The sequence below is a fragment of the Engystomops pustulosus genome, chromosome 11 (assembly GCF_040894005.1).
Source record: "Engystomops pustulosus chromosome 11, aEngPut4.maternal, whole genome shotgun sequence".
NCBI classification, from domain to species: Eukaryota; Metazoa; Chordata; class Amphibia; order Anura; family Leptodactylidae; genus Engystomops; species Engystomops pustulosus.
In genome coordinates this window covers 34,578,546-34,602,129 of record NC_092421.1, presented here as the reverse complement: position 1 = coordinate 34,602,129, position 23,584 = coordinate 34,578,546, and the positions used below count along the sequence as shown (strand labels likewise).

General features: G+C 42.7%; 1 protein-coding gene across 1 annotated transcript in view; it reads left to right on the top strand.

Annotated features, from left to right (window-relative positions):
• The first annotated feature begins 1,108 nt into the window (after positions 1-1,108).
• SLC29A3 (solute carrier family 29 member 3) overlaps positions 1,109-23,584 on the top strand; it is a 36,437-nt gene continuing 13,961 nt past the window's right edge. Inside the window, exons 1-4 of the mRNA XM_072131368.1 lie at positions 1,109-1,268; positions 7,499-7,782; positions 14,004-14,086; positions 18,696-18,922. Coding sequence (XP_071987469.1) covers position 1,268; positions 7,499-7,782; positions 14,004-14,086; positions 18,696-18,922 — 595 coding nt within the window. The 5' untranslated portion in view covers positions 1,109-1,267. The remainder of the gene's footprint in view (positions 1,269-7,498; positions 7,783-14,003; positions 14,087-18,695; positions 18,923-23,584) is intronic.

The following is a 23,584-nucleotide window of genomic DNA, read 5'->3' as shown; positions in this document are numbered from 1 at the left end:
CCTGCATGTGTCGCTTCCCTCGCTGAGGTCCGCCAGAGTTCATCTTCTTCTTCCCGATGGATGTGAGTGCAGATCTTGTGACAAAACTTCATTTTTAAATTCCGTGGTTTGTCCGAATCAGTCGGGTTGTCTGACGGATTTTGTCGGATTTTGTCTTAACAGACTTTTATTTGGCGAAACATTGCAAGAATGTTTCCACGTGGGTATTAGCTGTGGTTCAGAGTAATAGAGGTGTCCCATTATAATAATTTGGACCATTATGTAATCAGACGGGACAGAGCTGTACAGTAGAGGCAGTGTGGGACTGTTCCGGCTGGGGGTTGTAGTCCTGTTTTTATGTCAGGTGCAGAGAGGTGGAGGCATTATACAATGTTGGGGGCGATATAGGGGCACTACACTACACAGGGACATAATGTCAACGCAAACCTCCGTCTTTTGTGAAAGGGAAAGAGGGAGAAAAGAGTTGGCACCATTTGGCCCATGTGGATCCCACATAGAGCCCTCCATAACCCCAAATATATAATACCCCCTAATGTAAAGATGGGAGGGTAACAATATGAGGGAGGGAAGACCACAATGTAGGGGGGGGGGGCAACAATGAAAAGGGATGGGTGAATTTAAGGGTGTGAGTTTATGTACATAGAGGAAGGGTATGAGCAGTAGGGACAGGGTGAGATACCTAAAAAGCTCACACATTATATGTGAGGGACTAACAGAATAGGGGGTGTTATGAGTAGGGGGGCACAGAAAATAGGGCTTTGGTAGGGAGCTACAATAAGGCTCAGGGGATATTAATACTGTCCCAAAGTATAAAATGGAGGTGCCACTATGTAATAACGGGGAGTGTAAAATGGAAACGTAAAAAAACAAAACTGTCTTGGTGCTTAGAGGGTTAATGATGTATTTTTTTTACTTTCATCCCCTAAAGAGAGTTTGGGGCATTTTCCCCCTTTTCCCTAGATACATGCGTCCTCTGCTTTTCCTATCACAGCATGGTGTCTAACAAGATGCCAGGTGTGAACCTGCCTCTTGGCGCTGAGGTAAGTGTAAAGCCGCTGAGTGTGTACAGTGTGTGGTAATACCGCACTGTAGTGTGTATGTGAGCGCCACTTCCTGCTCCTCATGACACAGTGCTGTGGGCTGCACCAGGCCTCATCCCCGCCCTGACTGAGAGGAAAACAGGAAGGACGAGGCCGGTGCACACAGCAGCTGAGACATCCATAACAAGGAGCACATCACCGGCCCGGATTTATGAGTCCTCCTAACAAGTGAGTACACTGCTGGCATTACTGCCCCTCCTGCTCTATGGTGAGGGTCTATGATGACCCTGGGCACAGGGACAGGGACACTGCCTTTGTGCTTTATCCTAAAATCAGACTTGTGTGATGTCAGCAGCAGCTAAAAAGAGCTAATACACATGTAGTGATAACTAACACTTGTATGGAAGAGATGCCAGAGCACAACCAGTCACTGGACAATAACCCCTTGGGGTGTAATAATAGAATTGTGGGGTGTGCTGGCTGGTAGGTCATAGGTATAACAGTATAAACCACAGACTATATCATAAGAGTTATAGAAAACTATAATAAGACCAACTTATTATATAAATCAACAACAATGAGTTATCGCAGTCTGTATGAGAAGCCTGTATTTTCCGAAACAGAATCAATGTGTAAAATGAGATTACCAAGAGGAATTACTGAGGACCCTATATGAATATTACTAGTATAGTGAGATGTGGAGCGGCTGGAGAGAGCTTGTGCAGTCCCTAAGTGGAGCCGAATGACATATAGTTTGGCCACAGTGATCTAGTGGAGTCTGTAGGAGAGGTCTGAGTTTGTCCTAAATAAAGTAAATATGTAAAATATGATTTCCAAGAGGGATTACTGAGGGGCCGATATGTGTATTAATCCGCTCTATATGTAAGAATATGAAAACTACTACTATGTGCATAGGTAATGAGAAGGCTGTGTTTTCCAAAACAAAGTCAATATATAAAATGAGATTTCCAAGAGGAATAACTGAGGTCCTTCTATGTATAAAAGTACAATAGTGGGATATGGATCGGCTGGAGTGAGTTAATGCAGCCTGTATGAGAAGCCTATATTTTCCTGGAGACAGAAACAATGTGTAAAAGGAAGTATATATATGTTTATATTAGTTATTGTCTGGTTAGGGGGAGTTAGTAATGTCTGTATGAGAGGTCTGAGTTTTTCCAAAATACAGGTAGTCCTCGGGTTACGTACAAGATAGATTCTATAGTTTTGTTCTTAAGTTGAATTTGTATGCAAGTCGAAACTGAATTTTATAATTGTAGATCTAGACAATTTTTTTTTGCACCAGTGACAATTATAGTTTCCAATTTTTTTGCTGTAATTGGTGATCATTATCGTGATTTTTGCAGTCTGGGACTAAAGTAAAGAATCCAGAGACCTTCACCAGAGGTCACAGTGGGCAGAGGGGTCTGTCTTTAACTAGGGGTCGTCTGTAAGTCGGTTGTTCTTAAGTAGGGAACTGCCTGTAAAGTTGATATGTAAAATGTGAATTACTGAGGGTCCTATATGTGTATGAATCCACTCAAACAACTACTAGGTGCATATTGTAGATGTGGCCAGAGTCGGACTGGGGTACCTGGGGCCCACCAGTGAAATTGATTTTGTGGGCCCACCTACCACTACATAGAAATATTCTGGGATAAGGGAATTTCTAAGTACTAGCGGGGGCAGAGAAACAAAGGATAAGCTAATCCCTCTCTCCCTCCCTCTCTGCTCGGCTCTTGGTTTGTGTACAGGGGTTTCAGTGGTGACGTTATCTCAGGGCATTAATGTTAGGAATAGTATAAGAGTTACCCCTGGTTTCCCCAGCTTTCTGCTGGTGGCTGGGCTGTGGTAAGGGATAGTATGAGTTACCCCTGATTTCCCGGGCTTTCTGCTGGTGGCTGGGCTGTGGTTAGGGATAGTATAAGAGTTACCCTTGGTTTCCCGGCTTTCTGCTGGTAGCTGGGCTGTGGTTAGGGATAGTATAAGAGTTACCATTGGTTTCCAGGGCTTTCTGCTGGTAGCTCGGCTGTGGTTAGGGATAGTATAAGAGTTACCCTTGGTTTCCAGGGCTTTCTGCTGGTAGCTGGGCTGTGGTTAGGGATAGTATAAGAGTTACCCTTGGTTTCCAGGGCTTTCTGCTGGTAGCTGGGCTGTGGTTAGGGATAGTATAAGAGTTACCCCTGATTTCCAGGGCTTTCTGCTGGTGGCTGGGCTGTGGTTAGGGATAGTATAAGAGTTACCCCTGATTTCCAGGGCTTTCTGCTGGTGGCTGGGCTGTGGTTAGGGATAGTATAAGAGTTACCCCTGATTTCCAGGGCTTTCTGCTGGTGGCTGGGCTGTGGTTAGGGATAGTATAAGAGTTACCCCTGATTTCCAGGGCTTTCTGCTGGTGGCTGGGCTGTGGTTAGGGATAGTATAAGAGTTACCCCTGATTTCCAGGGCTTTCTGCTGGTGGCTGGGCTGTGGTTAGGGATAGTATAAGAGTTACCCCTGGTGTCCTGGGCTTTCTGCTGGTGGCTGGGCTGTGGTTAGGGATAGCATAAGAGTTACCCCTGGTGTCCCGGGCTTTCTGCTGATGGCTGGGCTGTGGTTAGGGATAGTATAAGAGTTACCCCTGGTGTCCTGGGCTTTCTGCTGGTGACTGGGCTGTGGTTAGGGATAGTATAAGAGTTACCCCTGGTGTCCCGGGTTTTCTGCTGGTGACTGGGCTGTGATTAGGGATAGTATAAGAGTTACCCCTGGTGTCCCGGGCTTCTGCTGGTGGCTGGGCTGTGGTTAGGGATAGTATAAGAGTTACCCCTGGTTTCCCGGGCTTCTGCTGGTGGCTGGGCTGTTCTTCTACAGAATCTACATAAGAAACCCCTATGTGTCCCCAGCATGTCAAAAATGACATTGTTACCCCTAAATATATTACTACACTACAGTCCGTGAATAAATAATACTGTGCCATTATACTGTACCATTCATATTTTAATTAATTTATATATTCAATGTCCCCTCTAATTATTTTTATACAATTCCCCTACTAAAAATGTGTTATATAACAATGCTACATAATAAATTATTTTATACAAAATGTTCTAATACATTTTTATACCATGTCCTAATTATTTTTATACATATAATCTCCTCCAAATTATTAATTGGCATACAGCATCCCTTCAATTATACATTTCTACAACTTGTCTCCTATTTATTCATTTATACACAGTATATATTATTACCGTATATACTCAAGTATAAGCCGATACCCCTAATTTTAACACACAAAAAAAAAAAAAAAAAAACTTGAGTATAAGCCGAGGGTGGGAAATGCATTGGTCACAGCCCCCTGTAGCATATAGCCAGCCACAATTGTATATAGCCATCGCCCTGCAGTATATAGCCTGCCATCCCCCTGCAGTATATAGCCTGCCAGCCCGCTGTAGTATATAGCCTGCCAGCCTGCTGTAGTATATAGCCTGCCAGCCCGCTGTAGTATATAGCCTGCCAGCCCGCTGTAGTATATAGCCTGCCAGCCCGCTGTAGTATATAGCCTGCCAGCCCGCTGTAGTATATAGCCTGCCAGCCCGCTGTAGTATATAGCCTGCCAGCCCGCTGTAGTATATAGCCTGCCAGCCCGCTGTAGTATATAGCCTGCCAGCCCGCTGTAGTATATAGCCTGCCAGCCCGCTGTAGTATATAGCCTGCCAGCCCGCTGTAGTATATAGCCTGCCAGCCCGCTGTAGTATATAGCCTGCCAGCCCCCTGTAGTATATAGCCTGCCAGCCCGCTGTAGTATATAGCCTGCCAGCCCGCTGTAGTATATAGCCTGCCAGCCCGCTGTAGTATATAGCCTGCCAGCCCGCTGTAGTATATAGCCTGCCAGCCCGCTGTAGTATATAGCCTGCCAGCCCGCTGTAGTATATAGCCTGCCAGCCCGCTGTAGTATATAGCCTGCCAGCCCGCTGTAGTATATAGCCTGCCAGCCCGCTGTAGTATATAGCCTGCCAGCCCGCTGTAGTATATAGCCTGCCAGCCCGCTGTAGTATATAGCCTGCCAGCCCGCTGTAGTATATAGCCTGCCAGCCCGCTGTAGTATATAGCCTGCCAGCCCGCTGTAGTATATAGCCTGCCAGCCCGCTGTAGTATATAGCCTGCCAGCCCCCTGTAGTATATAGCCTGCCAGCCCCCTGTAGTATGTAGCCTGCCAGTCCCCTGTAGTAAATAGCCAGCCAGCTATATACTAGAGGTGACTGGCAGGCCCCCCATACACATTGCCACCCCCCTTCATATTGTAGTTAGTCCCTCCTTACACATTACTCCCCCCCCCCCCCACCGTACACATTCCCCCTGACCATACAGCTTCCCCGCACCATACACATCCCCACCCGCACCATACACATTCCCACCCGCACCATACACATTCCCACCCGCACCATACACATTCCCACCCGCACCATACACATTCCCACCCGCACCATACACATTCCCACCCGCACCATACACATTCCCACCCGCACCATACACATTCCCACCCGCACCATACACATTCCCACCCGCACCATACACATTCCCACCCGCACCATACACATTCCCACCCGCACCATACACATTCCCACCCGCACCATACACATTCCCACCCGCACCATACCATACACATTCCCCCACCCACACTAAACACATTCCCCCACCCCCACCATACCATACACATTCCCCCACCCCCACCGTACACATTCCCCCACCCCCACCGTACACATTCCCCCACCCCCACCATACCATACACATTGAACCCACCATTCCATGATCAGCTCACACCATCCAATAGTACCTATGGCACGGGTGTCACTCAGAGTCCTTTCTATGGGCATCCCGGCCGTTGTCTCAGCACAGAGTTCACCAGACTCTACATCCTCCTGCCGTCCCAGCAGCACATCCCCCGCTGTCCCGAACAGCACATCCCCCACTGTCCCGAACAGCACATCCTTCACTTATCTTTTATCTTTCTCATTTTCATTATTTATTTCAGGATGTGAACCACTTTACCAGGACACTAGTATAGTATAGGACCCTCAGTTATTCCTCTTGGAAATTGCATTTTATAGGTCTTTTTTAGGTATACACCGGCTTCTCATACAGACTGCACTAGTTTACTCTAACGATCTCGGTGATTTATGATTGAGTTATGTTCCTCAGTTATTCCTTGCGGAAATCATATTGTACTTTGTTTCAGGAAAATACAAGCATCTCAGACAGACTGCGTTGAATTGCCTCAAGCGATCCATACTTCAGTAGTATATTATTTTTATACATATAGGGCCTCAGTAATTCCGCAGAGGAATCTACGTAATTTACATATTGATTCTGCCTCCTACACGGTAGCTCATTATAACTGATCCGTATCTCATTATATTATTCTACACATCTCACATTAGTTAGTAGTTAGCTTCTATTCTGAACGTGTCAGAATCGCCACCATTACCTATAGATGTAAAATAGAAGCGATTCATGACATTTCTGTCCCATAGAAAACCGTCCTGGAAATCAGGGACATCCAAAGTGCATCACAAAGTGCAACGTGTTTTATATTACATCAACTTTGAAAGTGACAATAATAAGCTGATCCATAGAATGCAACAACACATTGTGTTTTTCTCAGTTTTTTTCTATTCTAAAGTTTTATGACTTGTTTACATCTTACAGCTAGTTTCATACCCTGTAACATCTGATAAAAGGGACAAGTAAACAAAGGAAAAGTAAACTGGAAGATGGGGTTAGAAGCCTGAGGGTGATGGCACACGTGGCGTTTTGAACCTGTTTTTGGTGTGTTTTTAAGCAGTCCGTTAAAAAACCTATGGGTCATTTGAAAAAGCATCCTTTATTGACAGGTTTTGCCAATTATCTTAATGAAAACTAGTCAAAAATAGATGCGTTTTCGGATGGACTGTTTAAAAACGGACTAAAAATGCATGCGTTTTTTTAACGGACCACTTAAAAACGGACAAAAAATGGGTTCAAAATGCCATGTGTGGCGTCACCCTAACATAGGCAGCATTTGCAACTATAGCATTTGATACAAGGTACAAGACCATCAAGCCCAGAAATCGTATAGATCAATAGTATTTTATTGTGGGGGTCTAACACTCACTACTCCCCACCAATCCGCCAATTCAGGCTCCTTATAAACAGCTCCATTGTAAGTGCAGTGGCCCGACCTCGTAACTGCAGGTTCACATAACTAAGCTTTGCCCTACTCCGAGCTTTTCTGTCATCCTTTTCTATACAAATACAAATCGTCTAACCCACATCGGTCCCGCATGCTATGAATGACCTACGGTATGGATAGTGCATCTGTATAAGTTGGGTGAAAAGCCCCTTTTAAATTAAGAGTCTTGTTTGGTGTAATGCACACTTCTCACCAGATGATTGTATGGATATTTATTGTGATAAATAATATCTGTTACACCATTTTCCTGCAGTGTCCGAGGACCCTTCAATCAGCACCAACTCTCTGTATGGACGGCCGGACACTAGTCATTCAGAAGACGAGGACCTTCTCCTCGGGGAGCGCCAGATAAACGGTGGCTACGGGCGTAAACCAGTGGACCATTACAATGGGACCTATATTATATTTTTTCTACTGGGAGTTGGTTCCTCGCTCCCCTGGAATTTTATTTGTACAGCAAAACACTATTGGATCTACAAACTGAGAAACTGCTCAGATCTCCCCGTCATAGAGAGTCCCGATGCTTCAGACTTGGGTGTAAGTATTGTATAATATTTCTGATGTGGATAATTTGTTATAGCATTGTTAGACTGGTAACCGGGGCAGGTTCTGGTATCAACCAGCAGAAGTGTGAAGGAAGGGTATAAATTGGCATCAGTGCAAAATTTGGATGAACATGGAAGAGGGCCCTCACTCCTATTGTTCCATGTGACTTTGTGTAATGTGGTATTTTATTTGTATATGTCGCTATGGACTATGGTGGCGCTATATGAATAAATATTATTATTATGTGATTTGTTAGGTATGTCAGCATACAAGGTCCTCTGCATACAACCTGTAGCATTGGTGCGTGTGCCGCTTAAATGTACTCAAAATTCAAATACCCTGGCACCACAGAAGAGAGCCCCCATCAAACTTATATTAGTGACCCATCCCGCTGATAATTCATGAATACCATTTACCTGGAAAACGCCTTTAAACGTTCTCCCTGTGATCGAGAATCCTGAGTTTTCTTTTTGAAATGCTGCAATGTCTCTATAAATAATAAAGGGGATTATATTACGGATGTGTCCAGAACAAATGTTTTCAATAAATTTCCCTGTTCTCATTCTAAAAACCATTTGATAATTTACCTTTCCTGTGATAGAAATCGTATCCATTGTGCATGTGTATTGGGGTATTTCCACCGGGTTTTCCGACTTTTCAGGGATCGCGCAGTCAGGACAGGGATTTAGAAGGGCATTGTGACACACGCCATCGGATTTTGGCTCATTCGTGCCAGCTTTCATGCGACACAAATCGGGGGGGGGGGGGCTGTTGGACGATCCAACAGATTCGGACAAACCGCAGGATTTAATCTTCTTGAATCGCGGCACGGTGCATTGTCGTTGGAAAATGCATTTTCGGGAGCGTGCAGAGAATCCAGATGTACAGCTCCAGCAGCCGCTCTTCCTGTGTTTTCCCTTATCTTTCCTATAGATCTCTATGTAGAGCTGTAATCTGATTACTCCGTGAGCTGCAGTCCACAGATTCAGGAGAATATCACTTCATCAGGGGGGGAAGAAAAAAACACCACCATATACCCTGTTCATATATAAAACATTATGAAATGTGCAGTAATTTTACATTCTTCTATAAAGGAAGATTGTAACGGAAATGGGAGGGAAGATGTGAACCGGGTCTTAGAATAGAGCAAAAGCACTGAAAAAATCATATTCACCAGTATTTTATAAGTATGTTTTAAAAATATGAAGTACACATTGGGTCACATTTATTAAGGTATATGGGACGGTTATGTGAAACCGTCTTTAAAGGAAATCTTCAGTGATATCGGTCATGATAAACCAGGGACACTTTAATATGTCAAATATCGGTAAGGAGTTAAAGGAAATCTACCATCAAAATCCATTATGATAAACCAGGGAGACTTACCCATAGATCCAATCATTGTGACTGCGGTTATCTTCTTATATCTCTTATCCATGGCCTCCTTACTTATAAAATCAACTTTTAAAATTATGCTTATGAGCCAGAAGGGATCCTGTGGTGTTATACCAGAGACCCACAGTGCTGTAGCATCACAGGCTGTTACAATGAGCAGAACATGTCTCCCCCTTCCCCTGCTCTCTCCCTTCTCTCTCTTCCTGTGTTTTTAGCAGCTCAGGAGGTGCAGGGGAGGGGAGACCTGCTATGCTCATACCAGCCTGTGAAGTTATAGCACAGAGGGGCTCTTGTAACACCCCCAAGAGCTCTACAGGCTCATTAGAATAATTATAAAAGTTGATATTAGAAGGCAGAAGGTCATGTATAACAAATATAATTTTATAACTGACCTGAATAGGTAACATTGTAAAGAAGTGGGGTTGAAAATGAGCTCTATCGTGTAAACATCTGTAGGGGGTTGAAATGTGAGAAAGTTCTTTCATGGGCAAACCCCTTTAAGGTCATATTCAAACCTTCTTTTTAGACCTCCATTGTAAACATACGTCGGGTGGATTCCCTATGTACCCTTAAAGGAGAGGGCAGGGATGTATCACCCTGTATACACATACAGTGGGATACATCCTCCTGTTTCACCCTTCCACCCTGAAAACGAGAGGTGGAGTAAACGTTGGCAGCAGCCAATCACTGACTGCTGCCGATGTTCAGGTTGTTTCTCCTGTGAAGTCACTGTTTCTTATGGACAGTTTTGTCACTAGGGACTTCTCGCTGGATCTCCATTGGCCTCCACTGAGCAAATGTATCACTCAGCAGGAAAGAGCAGGATCAAAAGACGTAGTGTAAGAGTCAGCCCTCACCACCAAACAGAAGTCCTCCCCCCTCCCCCCCTTCTCCTTCTCTTCTGTGTCTGTCTAACGTCTATAGTGACTTCATAGTACACTTGGCTATTTGTCTGCCTACCCAATCCAGATAAGGGATACAGGGTAGGGATCAAGATTTGACATGCAATTTAAGGTTTTCTTTGTTTTTTACTTTTTAATGTTAATGATTATACTCAACCACCTAACTCGGCTCTAATAAGAGCAAATAGCCGCCATTTTGTTAACGATGACTTCAATGTACTTTTTCATGCCTGACAAATGTACCGTATGTATAATTTGTTAAAAAATTGTGAAAATAAATAAAAACACAGTTACCGTATACACTCGTGTATAAGCCGAGTTTTTCAGCACAAAAAATGTGCTGAAAAACGTCCCCTCGGCTTATACACGAGTCTATTACCAAAAAAAACTTAAATACTCACCCTCCGATGTCGGCGTGGCTTACCGATGTCCCCGATGTTAGCGCGTCCCGTCTTCTTTCTTCTCCGTGCCCTCTTCTCTCTTCTTTCTTCTGTCATGGACGCGGCCATGTTTTCTTCGTGGCCGCGCATACTATGACGTCAGCAGCGGCCGCGTCATATTATGCACATGCTACAAGAAAACATGGGTGCGTCCATGACAGAAGAGAGAAGAGGAGCCGCGGAGAAGAAAGAAGACGGGGCGCGCTAACATCGGGGACATCGGGGAGCCGCGCCGACATTGGAGGGTGAGTATTTAAGTTTTTTTTTTAAGGTCCGTGGGGGCAGGCAGGCTGTATACTACTAGGGGCTGCTGTATACTACTAAGGGCTTCTGTATACTACTAGGGGCTGCTGTATACTACTAGGGGCTGCTGTATACTACTAAGGGCTTCTGTATACTACTAGGGGCTGCTGTATACTACTAGGGGCTGCTGTATACTACTAAGGGCTTCTGTATACTACTAAGGGCTTCTGTATACTACTAGGGGCTGCTGTATACTACTAGGGGCTTGCTGTATACTACTAGGGGCTTGCTGTATACTACTAGGGGCTTGCTGTATACTACTAGGGGCTTGCTTTATACTACTAGGGGCTGGCTGTATACTACTAGGGGCTTGCTTTATACTACTGGGGGCTTGCTGTATACTACTAGGGGCTTGCTGTATACTACTAGGGGCTTGCTGTATACTACTAGGGGGCTTGCTGTATACTACTAGGGGGCTTGCTGTATACTACTAGGGGGCTTGCTGTATACTACTAGGGGGCTTGCTGTATACTACTAGGGGGCTTGCTGTATACTACATGGGGGCTGGCTGTATACTACTAGGGGCTTGCTGTATACTACATGGGGGCTGGCAGGCTGTATACTACTGGGGGGGGTTTGACTAATGCATTTCCCACCCTCGGCTTATACTCGAGTCAGTAGTTTTTCCCAGTTTTTGGTGGTAAAATTAGGTGTCTCGGCTTATACTTGAGTATATAAGGAAATTTAAAAAAAATACGTAGTGTATCCATAAAACATGGTGTGAATTTAGCCTTAATTGTAAAAAATGTCTCCAGGATTATTGACAGGGACAAGTGGGTCCTCAGAAACCCATGGATAATTGACAGTTAAAGGAAGAAATCTTCTTAGTCTCATTTCTAATAAAATAATCCAGACTGATGTAATCTAATATATAAAGCTAGATGTTTGTGTATGTATGTGTTCACTAAAGGAATTTGTACCGTCCCGTTTACAACCACCAATTTTTTTCAGTTGTTGCCTGTGACTCAAGGAATGTCTTAGACCAAGATTTGAGCCGAAAGAGACTGCTGACGACAGACAGTCAGTTATTGAAAGAGACTGCCGACGACAGACAGTCAGTTATTGAAAGAGACTGCCGACGACAGACAGTCAGTTATTGAAAGAGACTGCCGACGACAGACAGTCAGTTATTGAAAGAGACTGTTGGCCACACAGATGGCCATTCTATTTTGTTGTAGCTGAGAGCAGTTATTTACTATCCCAGGCAACGCTGGGAGCTACAGATAGAGTTAAATATAAAATCACTTTTTCGGCATAATCTTTACGTTAGTTGTTTGGCTCTATAATATCTAGATGTGCTGGATGCAGCCACAGTGAGCCATGGTAAGGGTAACCTTGAGAAGTATATCTTATTTCCCATGACTTCATAGTTCAGCTAGACTTAGCAAAGGGATGCAAACGCTCCGCTAGAGCAAAACCAGGAGCATCAGTACTTTCCACAAGAGCAGGTCCAGAAGCCAGGACGTGCCAGGAGCTACATACACGTATTTTCCAGCAAGCGCTTAGAAGTGCAATTTGTCTGGAAGTAGAAGTGTAAACAATAGAACAATAGCGGCGCTACGGTACCGCGGGCAACGGCAGTGTGAATGTAGCCTAACACGTACATTTTTGTCACAAATCTAATTTCAGATTAGGTAAGAAAAGGCCCTGTAGGGTAGCAGGGGTAGTACATTTACCCCTACCAATTCTCGTTTTGGGTTTAGATCAGACAACTGAGCTCCGGCTCCAAAATACGGATCCAACCTAAAATGGGGTCCTGGGGGCCCCTCATGTGTCCATCATTTTGCCACATCTGCTACAGAGCTCCCAATGTAGACGTGAACTTACTTCTTACAAAAGCCTTTTCCTTTTTACAGTTCACTTAACCTATGAAAAATATTTTTAGGATTACAAAAAATTGCCTGCTTTCTTTTTATAACAGCCCCGCACCTGCCCACAGGTAGTCAGTAATCATAGACAGGTATGGTGCTTTTTCTGGAAGAAGGCAGACATATTTGGTTCTAATCTTGGACACTCCCTTTAAATGTGGTCTTTCAACACCCCTCGTCTAGTTCAAAGCCCTGGCATATTTCAAGGGGCGCTACTACTTCTGGGGTAGTAGAAATTTGCTCTGTAGCCTTTAACGAATAATCAGTGTTGTCATGCAGACCAGCCATTTGACAGTGGACAAACTAATTTGCATATTGTGCTTTGAAACTACCCTGAAACTGGACCTGGACTAGAGTCGGCTCGGCACTGCTCATCTAAGTAGCATTGATAACATGGAGATGTTAGAAAAGTATTTAAAGAATTTGGGTTGCTAAAGTAAATCTATCATAAAAATCCATCATGATAAATCAAGGACACTTACTCATAGATTCAGGCACCGTGACTGTGGTCATTTTCTTATATTTGTTATCCATAGTCTCTGACCTTCTAAAATCAATTTTTAAAACTATGCTAATAAGACAGAAGGGCTCTGGGCTTCACAGGTTACGCTGTCTCCTCCCTCCCCCTGCTCCCTCTGCCTGATGTAATTTTACTGCAGCAGATGAAGTTTTAGCACACAGTGGGAAGTTCTCCTGCTCAGTGTAACAGCCTGTGAAGCTGCTGCTACAGCAAAGAAGGGTTTAGAAGAAAGGAGGCCATGGATAATAAGTATAAGAAGATTACCACATTTACGCTTCCGGAATCTATGAGTAAGTGTTCCTGGTTTATCATGAAGGATTTTGATGCTGGATTTGTCTAAGAGTATAAAATACCCTTGGGTTTTTGGGTGGCCCGGAGGGGGCGGGTTAAAAAAATATTCCCCAACCACCTGTCCATATTCCAAGTATGGTGGGCGTGGCCGTCCGGAAGCTGAATGCTGCGTGGCTTCCGTGAAACCTTTTTTGTTTACATGGGGCACAAACCGGAGAGATCACAGCGCTGGAGGCCAGGTGGGACCGCGGAGGTAAGTACATGTTTATTTTTTTTAACCTGCCCCATCCAAAGGGTTTTTTCATACCCTTTGACATCCCCTTTAAGTCCACTGCACTTTCTACAGATCTGTCAGTGTTTCCAATATGTTTTTCTTCAGGATAAAAAGGTTATTGCTACCTATGTTATATGATTCTTTATCAAGTAACAATCTAGCATTGTAAATGTAAAATGTCCCCGTTTGACATCACTTTTCTCAACCTTTGTCTTCCAGGACTACTTTGAAAGTTACTTTTCAATTGCGTCTGCAGTGCCGGCAGTGCCATGCCTCATACTCAACTTCTATCTTGTAAACAGGTAACGTCTATATCAGCATAGACTATTATTTAGCAAGAACTGATGTATCACTATGGAGGTCACTACGGATATGATAAGAAGCTCCACCCTCTTGGTATATCCAGCGCCTGATAGCGGCCCTACAGAATTGTTACCACATACACTAGGAGCTGGCACGTCCCATTTCACTCTCCTCCTTGGCCGCTTGGTAAGGTGGAATATGGAATAAGGTGGAGTCGCAATTCTTGGCCACATTAGTGCAAGCCTTAATATCTCCCCCATCCCCCTTCCCCCGATTATTGTTTGGTGAAAAATGTTTTTAAAAACAAACAAAAACATATTGTGAAGGATAAAACTCGTCTTAGGGAAGTTGTATATGTATTGTATTTCCAATCTTAACTGGGCTGAAAAACAAAAGAAAAAAGTTAATTAAAATAATTCAAAGTTTAAAAGTAAAGAAAAAAAAGCTAAATTTGATCATATAATACAACACGTAAAATAAATAAATATAATTTGTATTGCCACATCCGTAGAAGTTTTTATATTTTTTCAGTACAGTATTGAAATCGCATTTCTTATCCCACATGATGGATACAAAGTACAAGCAGTCCCCGGGTTACATACAAGATAGGGTCTGGAGGTTTGTTCTTAAGTTGAATTTGTATGTAAGTCGAAACTGTATATTTTATAATGGAAGTTCTAGACAATTTTTTTTCTTTTGCCCCAGTGACAATTGGAGTTTCAAAATGTTGGTGTAATTGGACCAAGTATTATCAATAAAGCTTCATTACAGACACCTTACAGCTGATCATTGCAGTCTGGGACTATAGTAAAGCATCCAGAGAGCTTCACCAGAGGTCACAGTGGGCAGAGGGGTCCGTCTGTAACTATGGGTTGTCTGTAAGTCGGGTGTCCTTAAGTAGGGGACCGCCTGTAAATATAAATCCAAACCAAAGCCTAAACTGTTTTTTTTTTTTTTTTTGAATATTATTGACAAATAAAAAAACATGAACAAAAAGTGATCAAAAAGTCTTAGGTACCTCAAAATGGTACCAATAAAAAAGACAAAATAAATGTACCTGTGAAAAAAACAAAATTATAAATTTGTGTAATTTGTATTATCACATATAGTGACTCCAATTTAAAAAAAAGCCCCAAACATAAAGGTCAAAACTGGATCTGGCAGTAAGACCCAGTTGAAACCCGGTTCAAACCCAGTTCCGTCACTTAAACGATACTATCAGTCTAACTGATCTGTTAAAATGTCCATCGATCTACTATGGACTTTTTAATGGCTTCTATTACTGCCCACTTGCACCACTTTCTTTGGATTGGACGTGCAGCACTTATTTTTCTGCCTTAAAGTGATATTCACATCAGGGCATTGACATTTAATTGAATCCATCTGCCATATACATGCGTAATATCAATTGGATGTTATCAAAGATAATTTCCCATAAATGTAGTGGACACTAACAGAAGCCATTAAAGGAAATCTAGCATCAAAATCCATCCGGATAAACCAGGGACACCTACTCATAGATACAGGCACCGTGACTGTGTTAGTCTTCGTACAGTTACGCTAATGAGCCTGAGGGGTTACCCTAACCCCACTGTGATCTGGCTTTACAGGCTGTTGCACTGTCCCGCCCTCCCCCCTGCTCCCTCAGCAGGATGTTTTCATTGCACAAATGCTGAGGAAGCAGTGGGGAGGGCGAGGCAGTGAAAGAGCCTGTAAAGCCAGATCACTGAGGGGCTGGGCTAGCCCCTCAGGCTCATTTGCATAATTATAAAAGCTGGTTTTAGAATCAGTTGACTTTTTAACTGATTTGTTAGAATTTATGTTAATATCGTTTTTAGTGACGGAGGATAATAATGGAGATCAAAACACGGGTGTGACCTTGGTCTAAGGGGTTATTCTTTAAAACATGCTCATGCTCATGTCGGCTATTTTCCATGCCCTTTTCTCATTGTCTCTTCTGTATGAATTTTTTAGAACACTATTTGAAGATAATGTGAGAGCAGACATAATAATAGTGGAACTAAAAAGTCTGAATATTCTGAGTGTTAGAGGACGTTAGATTGTGATGTAGATAGGTGCCAATCCTACGTTTGTTGTAGAGCGTGGAGGAGTGATGCCTATCAGCTCAGGCTAGAGAACAAAAGTGAGATGTTTATCACAAAATTATAAAGTGGAGGAAAAGTTTCATCTTGTTTTATTTATGCGCTTTATTTCCCTATTTCTCCTCTAGCGCTGTGTGATAGTCTTGTATTACTGCCCACAGACAGCTCATTACCAGCCACTGATGGTAGACACGACAATGCACTTGGACCTGAGCTGAGGTTATTATCATCCGGCCGCTATCACCAAAACAATCCTCTTAAAATAGGTATCTAACCCAGAAGTGCAAGGCGGGGGCTTAAAAATAACATGACATTGTGGCAAAGCAGCAAATCAACATTTGGCCTAAAGTTTTCTCCTTCACCCGGGACCATAGTATAACAGCGTTACCAGAAATAATAGTATTTATTTACTAGCTATAATTGGCTGTCATTATAATGATGGAGGTGTCATTTTGTGCCGAGGCATACACTGACGCACCGGAGAGCTATGAAAATTACATTAGCATTTAACTCTTCACTTAATGTCTGCGGTACAAAACTGTATTCCTTCCAGCAGCCCTTATATATATAGGATGTGTGTGCCGCCATCAATCAGTGTCCATCACTTTCCGGTTTTATGCCAAAGTCAAGCAGGACTATTATCAGGGACATATGGCAGCAGCAAAAACAACCCACAATCATTCGAGGCAACTGAACTGCAGAATTATCGGCAGTACTTCTCATGGAACTTAACCTTTACATTGCAAAGGTTATGACCTATGGGTAGAACCCACATCGTACAGGATTAAAAGCCAGAGCGTAGGTCACTTTACACTGTGGCTTTTTTATTAGATCCCATATTGATAGCCAATTACATTTCATGTGACCCCCAACCTAATGAACAAATAAACCAAAACTGGCTTGAGAATCAAATTTCATTTTAACCGAATATATGTCTCAATAATGGTTCTCATCAGACTTGAAGAATCTTTGCTTTCTTTTGGTAACGCATCCCAGTATCCAATATCTTTCCATTCTTGACACTAACTTTTTGGGCTTGTAAAAATAAGCAGGATTTAAATGATTTGTGGATTTTGTGCGAGACTTCCCTGTTGCCCACTATTCATACATGACAACTGCAAAGACATTCACATTCCAACCTTTTGTTGTTAATCTTCCAAAGCAGATTTAACCCGTGCCCTGTGAGTTTTCTATACTTCTTAGTTACCATTTCCTGATATACAGTGTGTGTATCCTACATATTGTACTCATTGGTAGAGGTTTTTTACTTGCCCTATTTCCTGGAGTTGTGACATTATAAAATTTAAAGGAAATCTACCAGTTCATAAAAATAAAAAACAGCTACACATAGTCACCTACACTCCTCTTCATCTTGATCCTTATCTTTGACGCTTATCTTTGCTAATTTTGAAATGCCGGGATCACCGGAAAAAAGTGTTATAAAAAGCAGCCCAAAGCATAAGGATGCTGGGGGAGGGAGGTGACGTCACACAGGAGGTGTGAATGATTAGCAGCCCGGAGTGCCGGATGTCACAAGCTCCAGGTTGCTTTTTATAACTTTTTTTTTTAAGGTGATCCCAGCGTGTCAAGATTAGCGAAGACGAGCTCTGGGTTCGGGATTAAGAGTAGTGTAGGTGAGTATGTGTAGCTGTTTTTTACTGTTCTGAACTGATAGATTTCCTTTATTCCTGGAATTCTTGAGTAATGGACTACTGTGCTTGCAACTCAGTTATCCCGTTATTTAGGTATTTTAATCCTCCTGGTAAGTCTGCATGGTATAACATGACCTACCTAAGGGTTTTATTTATATTAAAATGTATCTTTCCCAAGGTATAGCAGGATACTGATTGGTTGGCACGCTCAGAACATTCTAGACTAAGCAGTAGTCCATAAATAGAAGCTCAGTCTAAGGTTCTGGGTCAATGTCTTATGTCGTTCCTCAGCTATGGAGTCCTGATACAACACACTGAAAGCTGTTGTTGTGTTACTGATGTTGGCTCCTTTTAGATAGATTCCAGCCAAGCTGAACACTGGCCCGGGCTGAGGTACTACTATTGTTTCTAATATCAAGTGGACTATTATCTTTGCACAGCCAGCCAACTAACAGCCTTGCTTTTTCTCAGAGGAAGGAGTTCTGCCCGGCCTGTTACCTTGTGTTGATGGACTGTGCCACAAGAGTTCTCCTGATAAAGGAACCATGAGTTTACACTATTTCCGTTTTCCTGTGTGCATTGCAGGCTCGCCACAACCATCACTGGCCACTTTAATTGTAAGATGGTGGTTCTGTCACCTATACCAGGAGTGGCCCAGTGGGACCTTTACTGCCCTCCTCTTCTTGCTTCACCCTGCTGTCCCCGGATGGGTGTGGATAAGGCTTACACTAGCTATGAAGCCGACCACTCCTTTCATAATCCACAGTTCCCACCACGTACTCGGCCCACGGTGGGGATGTCGCACATAAAACTGAATGCATCTCACTAGATGTTCTTCTTTTCTTGTCTTTTAGGATATCATCCCAGGCCCGAGTACTGTCATCACTAGTCGTCATGCTGCTCATCTTTATCCTCATCACGGTGCTAGTGAAAGTAGACACTTCCTACTGGACTCAGGAATTCTTTGCTTTCACTTTGATATGTGTAGCCATCCTCAGCGGAGCGTCAAACATCCTCACAGCCAGCGTGTTTGGTGTAACTGGACGTTTCCCAATGAAACACTCCCAATCGCTTATATCAGGTAAGTAAATTGATGCTTTAAAATATAGAATACAGAACTATGGTGATTTAGCGAAAACCATAGCTTACTACAAGATTTATTTTACTAGAAGACTAAGAGATCTTTTAGGCAGCATAGGAGATATCCAATAGAATGAAGTGTAGAACGACTCTGACAATAGTTTGGGTATAAGGAGTCCTGATAATTTATGTAAGAGCTAAACAATGTCTTCCCGACATGCTATATTGTTTACTGGTGCCTGGTGCTTGTTAGAGCGATCCTGCAGCTATGTAAATGGGTCAGAAGGACATGGCAGCATCGTGTCATTGCATATCATCTTATAGAATCGGCTTTCCCGGCATCCTCTCTCTTCAGCCCTCTTGATCCCTAGGTTGAACTTGATATTCGTGTTATTTTTGCAGCCATACTAACAATGTCACTATGCAGCATCATTTATTCAGTGCAGTTACCATTCCAGTCCTTCCAGTTATTAATAGACTCTTCCCTAAGACTTCTTGCACACAATGGGGCACATTTACTCACCCATCCAGAGGAGTTCATGAAATACCGAGTGTCCAACGATCATGCACTCTGGTGCGATTAGATTGTGCACCCGATATCCTGCATCTGTTGTTTCCCCGCTTAGGTCCTCCAGAGTTCACCTTCTTCTTCCAGGTGCATGTAATACATTGTCTTGTGACACAATTTTAATCTTAAATCCTGCGCTCAGAGAGACATAGAAGTCTATGGGGGGCCGTGATATGGTTGCAAATCATGCGACCAGATCACGGCCCTATAATGATAGCTTGAATGAGGCCTTGGAGAAGATATAAGCCTACATTACCAGCCCCTTTAGGTAGGGTTTTTTTTATTTTTAAATATACATACAATTTCCATACACAAACATACATATGACACAGTATATATTTACCCAATTGAAACTTCTTTCCCATTATAGAAAGATTGTATACACCATATACATTCAACCTCGAACCATCTCATACCATGTCCCATTCATTTAGTCTCCCTTCTGGAGATATAAACAGTTAATTAAATAAATAAGAAGGAAAGGCCGCAAGTTCACTTCCATATTCAGTAAGCATCAGTATTGCAGAAGAGCTAATCTCCCAAATCTGCCATTTTTCTTTCTTTATTTCCATTGGTTTAGATTTTTCTAGAGAAATTTCCTAATGCACATTAAGGCTATATTCACACGAACGTATGGGGGACGTATATACGGCCGACGTATATACGGCCGATATACGTCCTCCATACACTTCTATGGGCGCACGGCACCCTACGGGAGTGGTACGGTGCCGCACACGTGCGGCACCGTACCGTTCCGTACCCGGGAAAAAGATAGGACCTGTCCTATCTTTTCCCGTAATACGGCGCCGTGCGCCATAGGTTGCTATGGAGAGGGGCGGGGTGAGCTGCGCTCACCTCCTCCTCCTCTCCCCGTACACTGCCATTGCCCGCTACGGTACGGTACGGGCGGGCAACGGCAGTGTGAATATAGCCTAATTCTGTTACATACGTGTGTTATGTTAGGGAGCCTTATGGATACATAATCTAGCTGCTATTAAGATATGCGATATTCTCCAAGCACACATGTAGTAATGCCATGGTTGGGGCAGGATCTACCTTCCTACCTCCAATCCAAGTTATTAGCTTTATTTATAGTTTCTTGCTTTGTTTGAAAGCAGTCGGCACTCATTTACCCAGTCATAATAGGGGGACCCCTAGAGGTCACTTAGCTACATCAAAATGACAGGCCTATAGTTCTACAGTGTTGTTCAAGATGAAGACAAAAGTACAGTGCGGTAATAATTCTAAAAATCTGAACAATTAGAAAATAAAGGTGCTCCAGCTTTGTTACTAGAAGGGGTTTGCAAAACTTAAGAAGTGCACTGTTAAAGTTTTATGGATGGGGAGGGTCTGTCCTTTGGGACCTTTAATGAAACTAAGAACCAATGGACCACAACACTTGTGTAGGCTGCATCCTCCTTGCAAGAGCATTCAATGTGTGCCACAACAGGTGACACTGGCATTGCAAGATTTAAGGCTTTAGATTTAAGGTTTAGTTGATTCCTGGTTGGTACATTTAATATATAAAGCTGAGTGCATGTGTTCGGGTACATCCGGTAAAGGGATCAGCATCGCTGCATGCACAATCACAAAATGTGACTTATTCCTCCTCTCATTCCTCCTCTAAGACTATGTTTTGAGTATAAATTTTCACCCACTGCTTTCCAAAATGTACTTAATAACCTAACCACCAAACTACAGGAGACATTTTTTTGTTGTGGCAGTCTGGATAGCAGCTAATCACACCTCAGATTATATTTTGCCATTTGGTATTAATATGAGCTCTAATTGGTTGCAATAAGCAATGAATATCATTCATACTATAAGACAGCTTGTGTGAGTTAATATAATTTAATTGAGACACTTAGCCAACATAGTTGTAGAGGCATTAGATCATCTCTGATACTCCAGTCACATCCAGATCTTCAATCATCTACCTACCGATTTATCATCTCAGATGGCTGCAGCTATGGATGTGACTGGAGTATCAATCTGACATTATATCACCTCTGATACACTAGTCAAATATTTTTTTGAGAAGAAGACAGTGACTATTTAGCACTTATGGGTGTCAGACACAGAGATGGCAGACGTCTGCTGGGGTCTTCTAATATAAAAAGGATATGCTTCTCACACTATAGAAACATTCCCTCCCCCATACTGTTTGTATGATGCTAATAATATGTTATAGTGCTCATTCTGCCCTCTGCTCCCTCATGTATAGGACATGTGTAGACGTGTGAACTACAACCTCTTTATTTTGAGGGTCACATTAATGGTTTGACCTCTGAACATAATGTGATAGCATATCCTAATTATTATCATCAACACAACAATGCTATTATTTTCAGGATAAAATATGCCATCACTTTATCAAGGGATAACAGAGAGAGAAAATAACTTCTGTAAGATGAGGACATGTAAAAGAGACAGTAAGAGCTAATTATTCACTAAAGAGTCCTGAATAATTCTTAAAGGGAAACTGTCACCAGGGACCTCATTTTCACTAAAGACAAGTTACATAAGCCCATCACACCTGCAAATATGCTTTCTAAAAGCATTTGCATTAAAATATATTTGTGTGTTATTTCCATGCACCCTGACAGAATCCTCTGTGTAGTCCAAGGGTTTGTCTCTGACCGACAGTGGTCAGCAACATGGATTAACACTAATCCATGTTGCTGACCACTGTCGGTTTCCCTGCAGCATGACTACAAACTGACATTATCCCCCTGATGAAGGTTCCACTGTTTGTGGCACTGGAAACGCGTTGGGAACGCTGTTGGAATTAGTACCCATAGGGCTTACGAGGGTAATTTCATGACTAGGGATTACCTGGGACCGTCCTTGTAAGGACGGGAGCTACATTTGGGAAACTAGGGCGAGTGGAGTAGAGAGCGTACTAGGGGCAGTGCATTCATCCTCCTCCTGACCGTGATGTGCTTGAGACCCATTATCTACAACCCTCGTCATTTCCTACATCGGGATGGGTGAGATCTGAACATTTTTTTCTTTCTACCCTTTGTAATGACGATACATTACCCCTTTCATAGTCCATAGTTTTGATGCTGTATGTGTTTGTACAAGGATCCACAGTTTCCTTCACAGCTTGGCAATACGTATCTCTCAGAAATTTGAGTTCATATACTTAATGCTGTTTGTGTTTGCATGGTTACTGTACCCGTCAGGGAGACCAACCAATTGACTTTGGTCAGCCTTTTGTTTATATTTTTATGTGATGGTTTACTCTGGTGTTTCTTTCTTTTAACCGTAGTATTAAAAGTTATGTTTTATATGCCCTCACCTATTTATATGTGTATAAGATTGGGATGGTGAACCCAGTGGCCTTCTTTATCGCATTTTGCAGTATATGATAATAGGCTTGTATTTTGATTTATCTTCTGTAATGTTGATTCTCATAGTTACATTTCTATGATTTTCTTTTTTTTGTTTCCATCTAGATGGCTATGTGTAAATAACTCATGTGACCACATCACAATGCTGTGAGTGTCCTTTGTGCACATTGTGGTTTAGTCTGCAAAGATTTTTTTGTAAAGGAAGCAAAACTTGTAGAAAAATCTTTTCCTGTGTTCAGCAACACAGCACCCGCAGCCTCGCGTATGGTGATAACCTCACATTAACCCTCTCACTCCACCCCGACATTGCTGTGATTTCATCTCATTAAACAAAGAGGACCACAAGGAATTGATCATACAAATAGTAAGGGGCTAAATAGAGGACCACTCAACTAATATTTAACCAAAAAACCCTCAATAGCACTGAATAAGTAAAGTAACAAATACTTCACATGGTACACATAATTAATCACAGCAGTCATACACAATGACCAGAAAAAAGTATTTTAAAACACCCCATTAAAAGAGATAAACATAAAAACCCAACATGTTATCTGGACTGGGAGTTATCATATATGACATCTATAACAAGGTCCTGGTAACACATCATAATTATCACAGCAGAAGGTTAAATACACATAGTCTAGTCCAATACTCTAAATCGCCCCAAATTATTTTGAGCCGGCTATGACACAACCATAATACCAACCAGAGGCCATATTCCACAAGTCCAGTACCA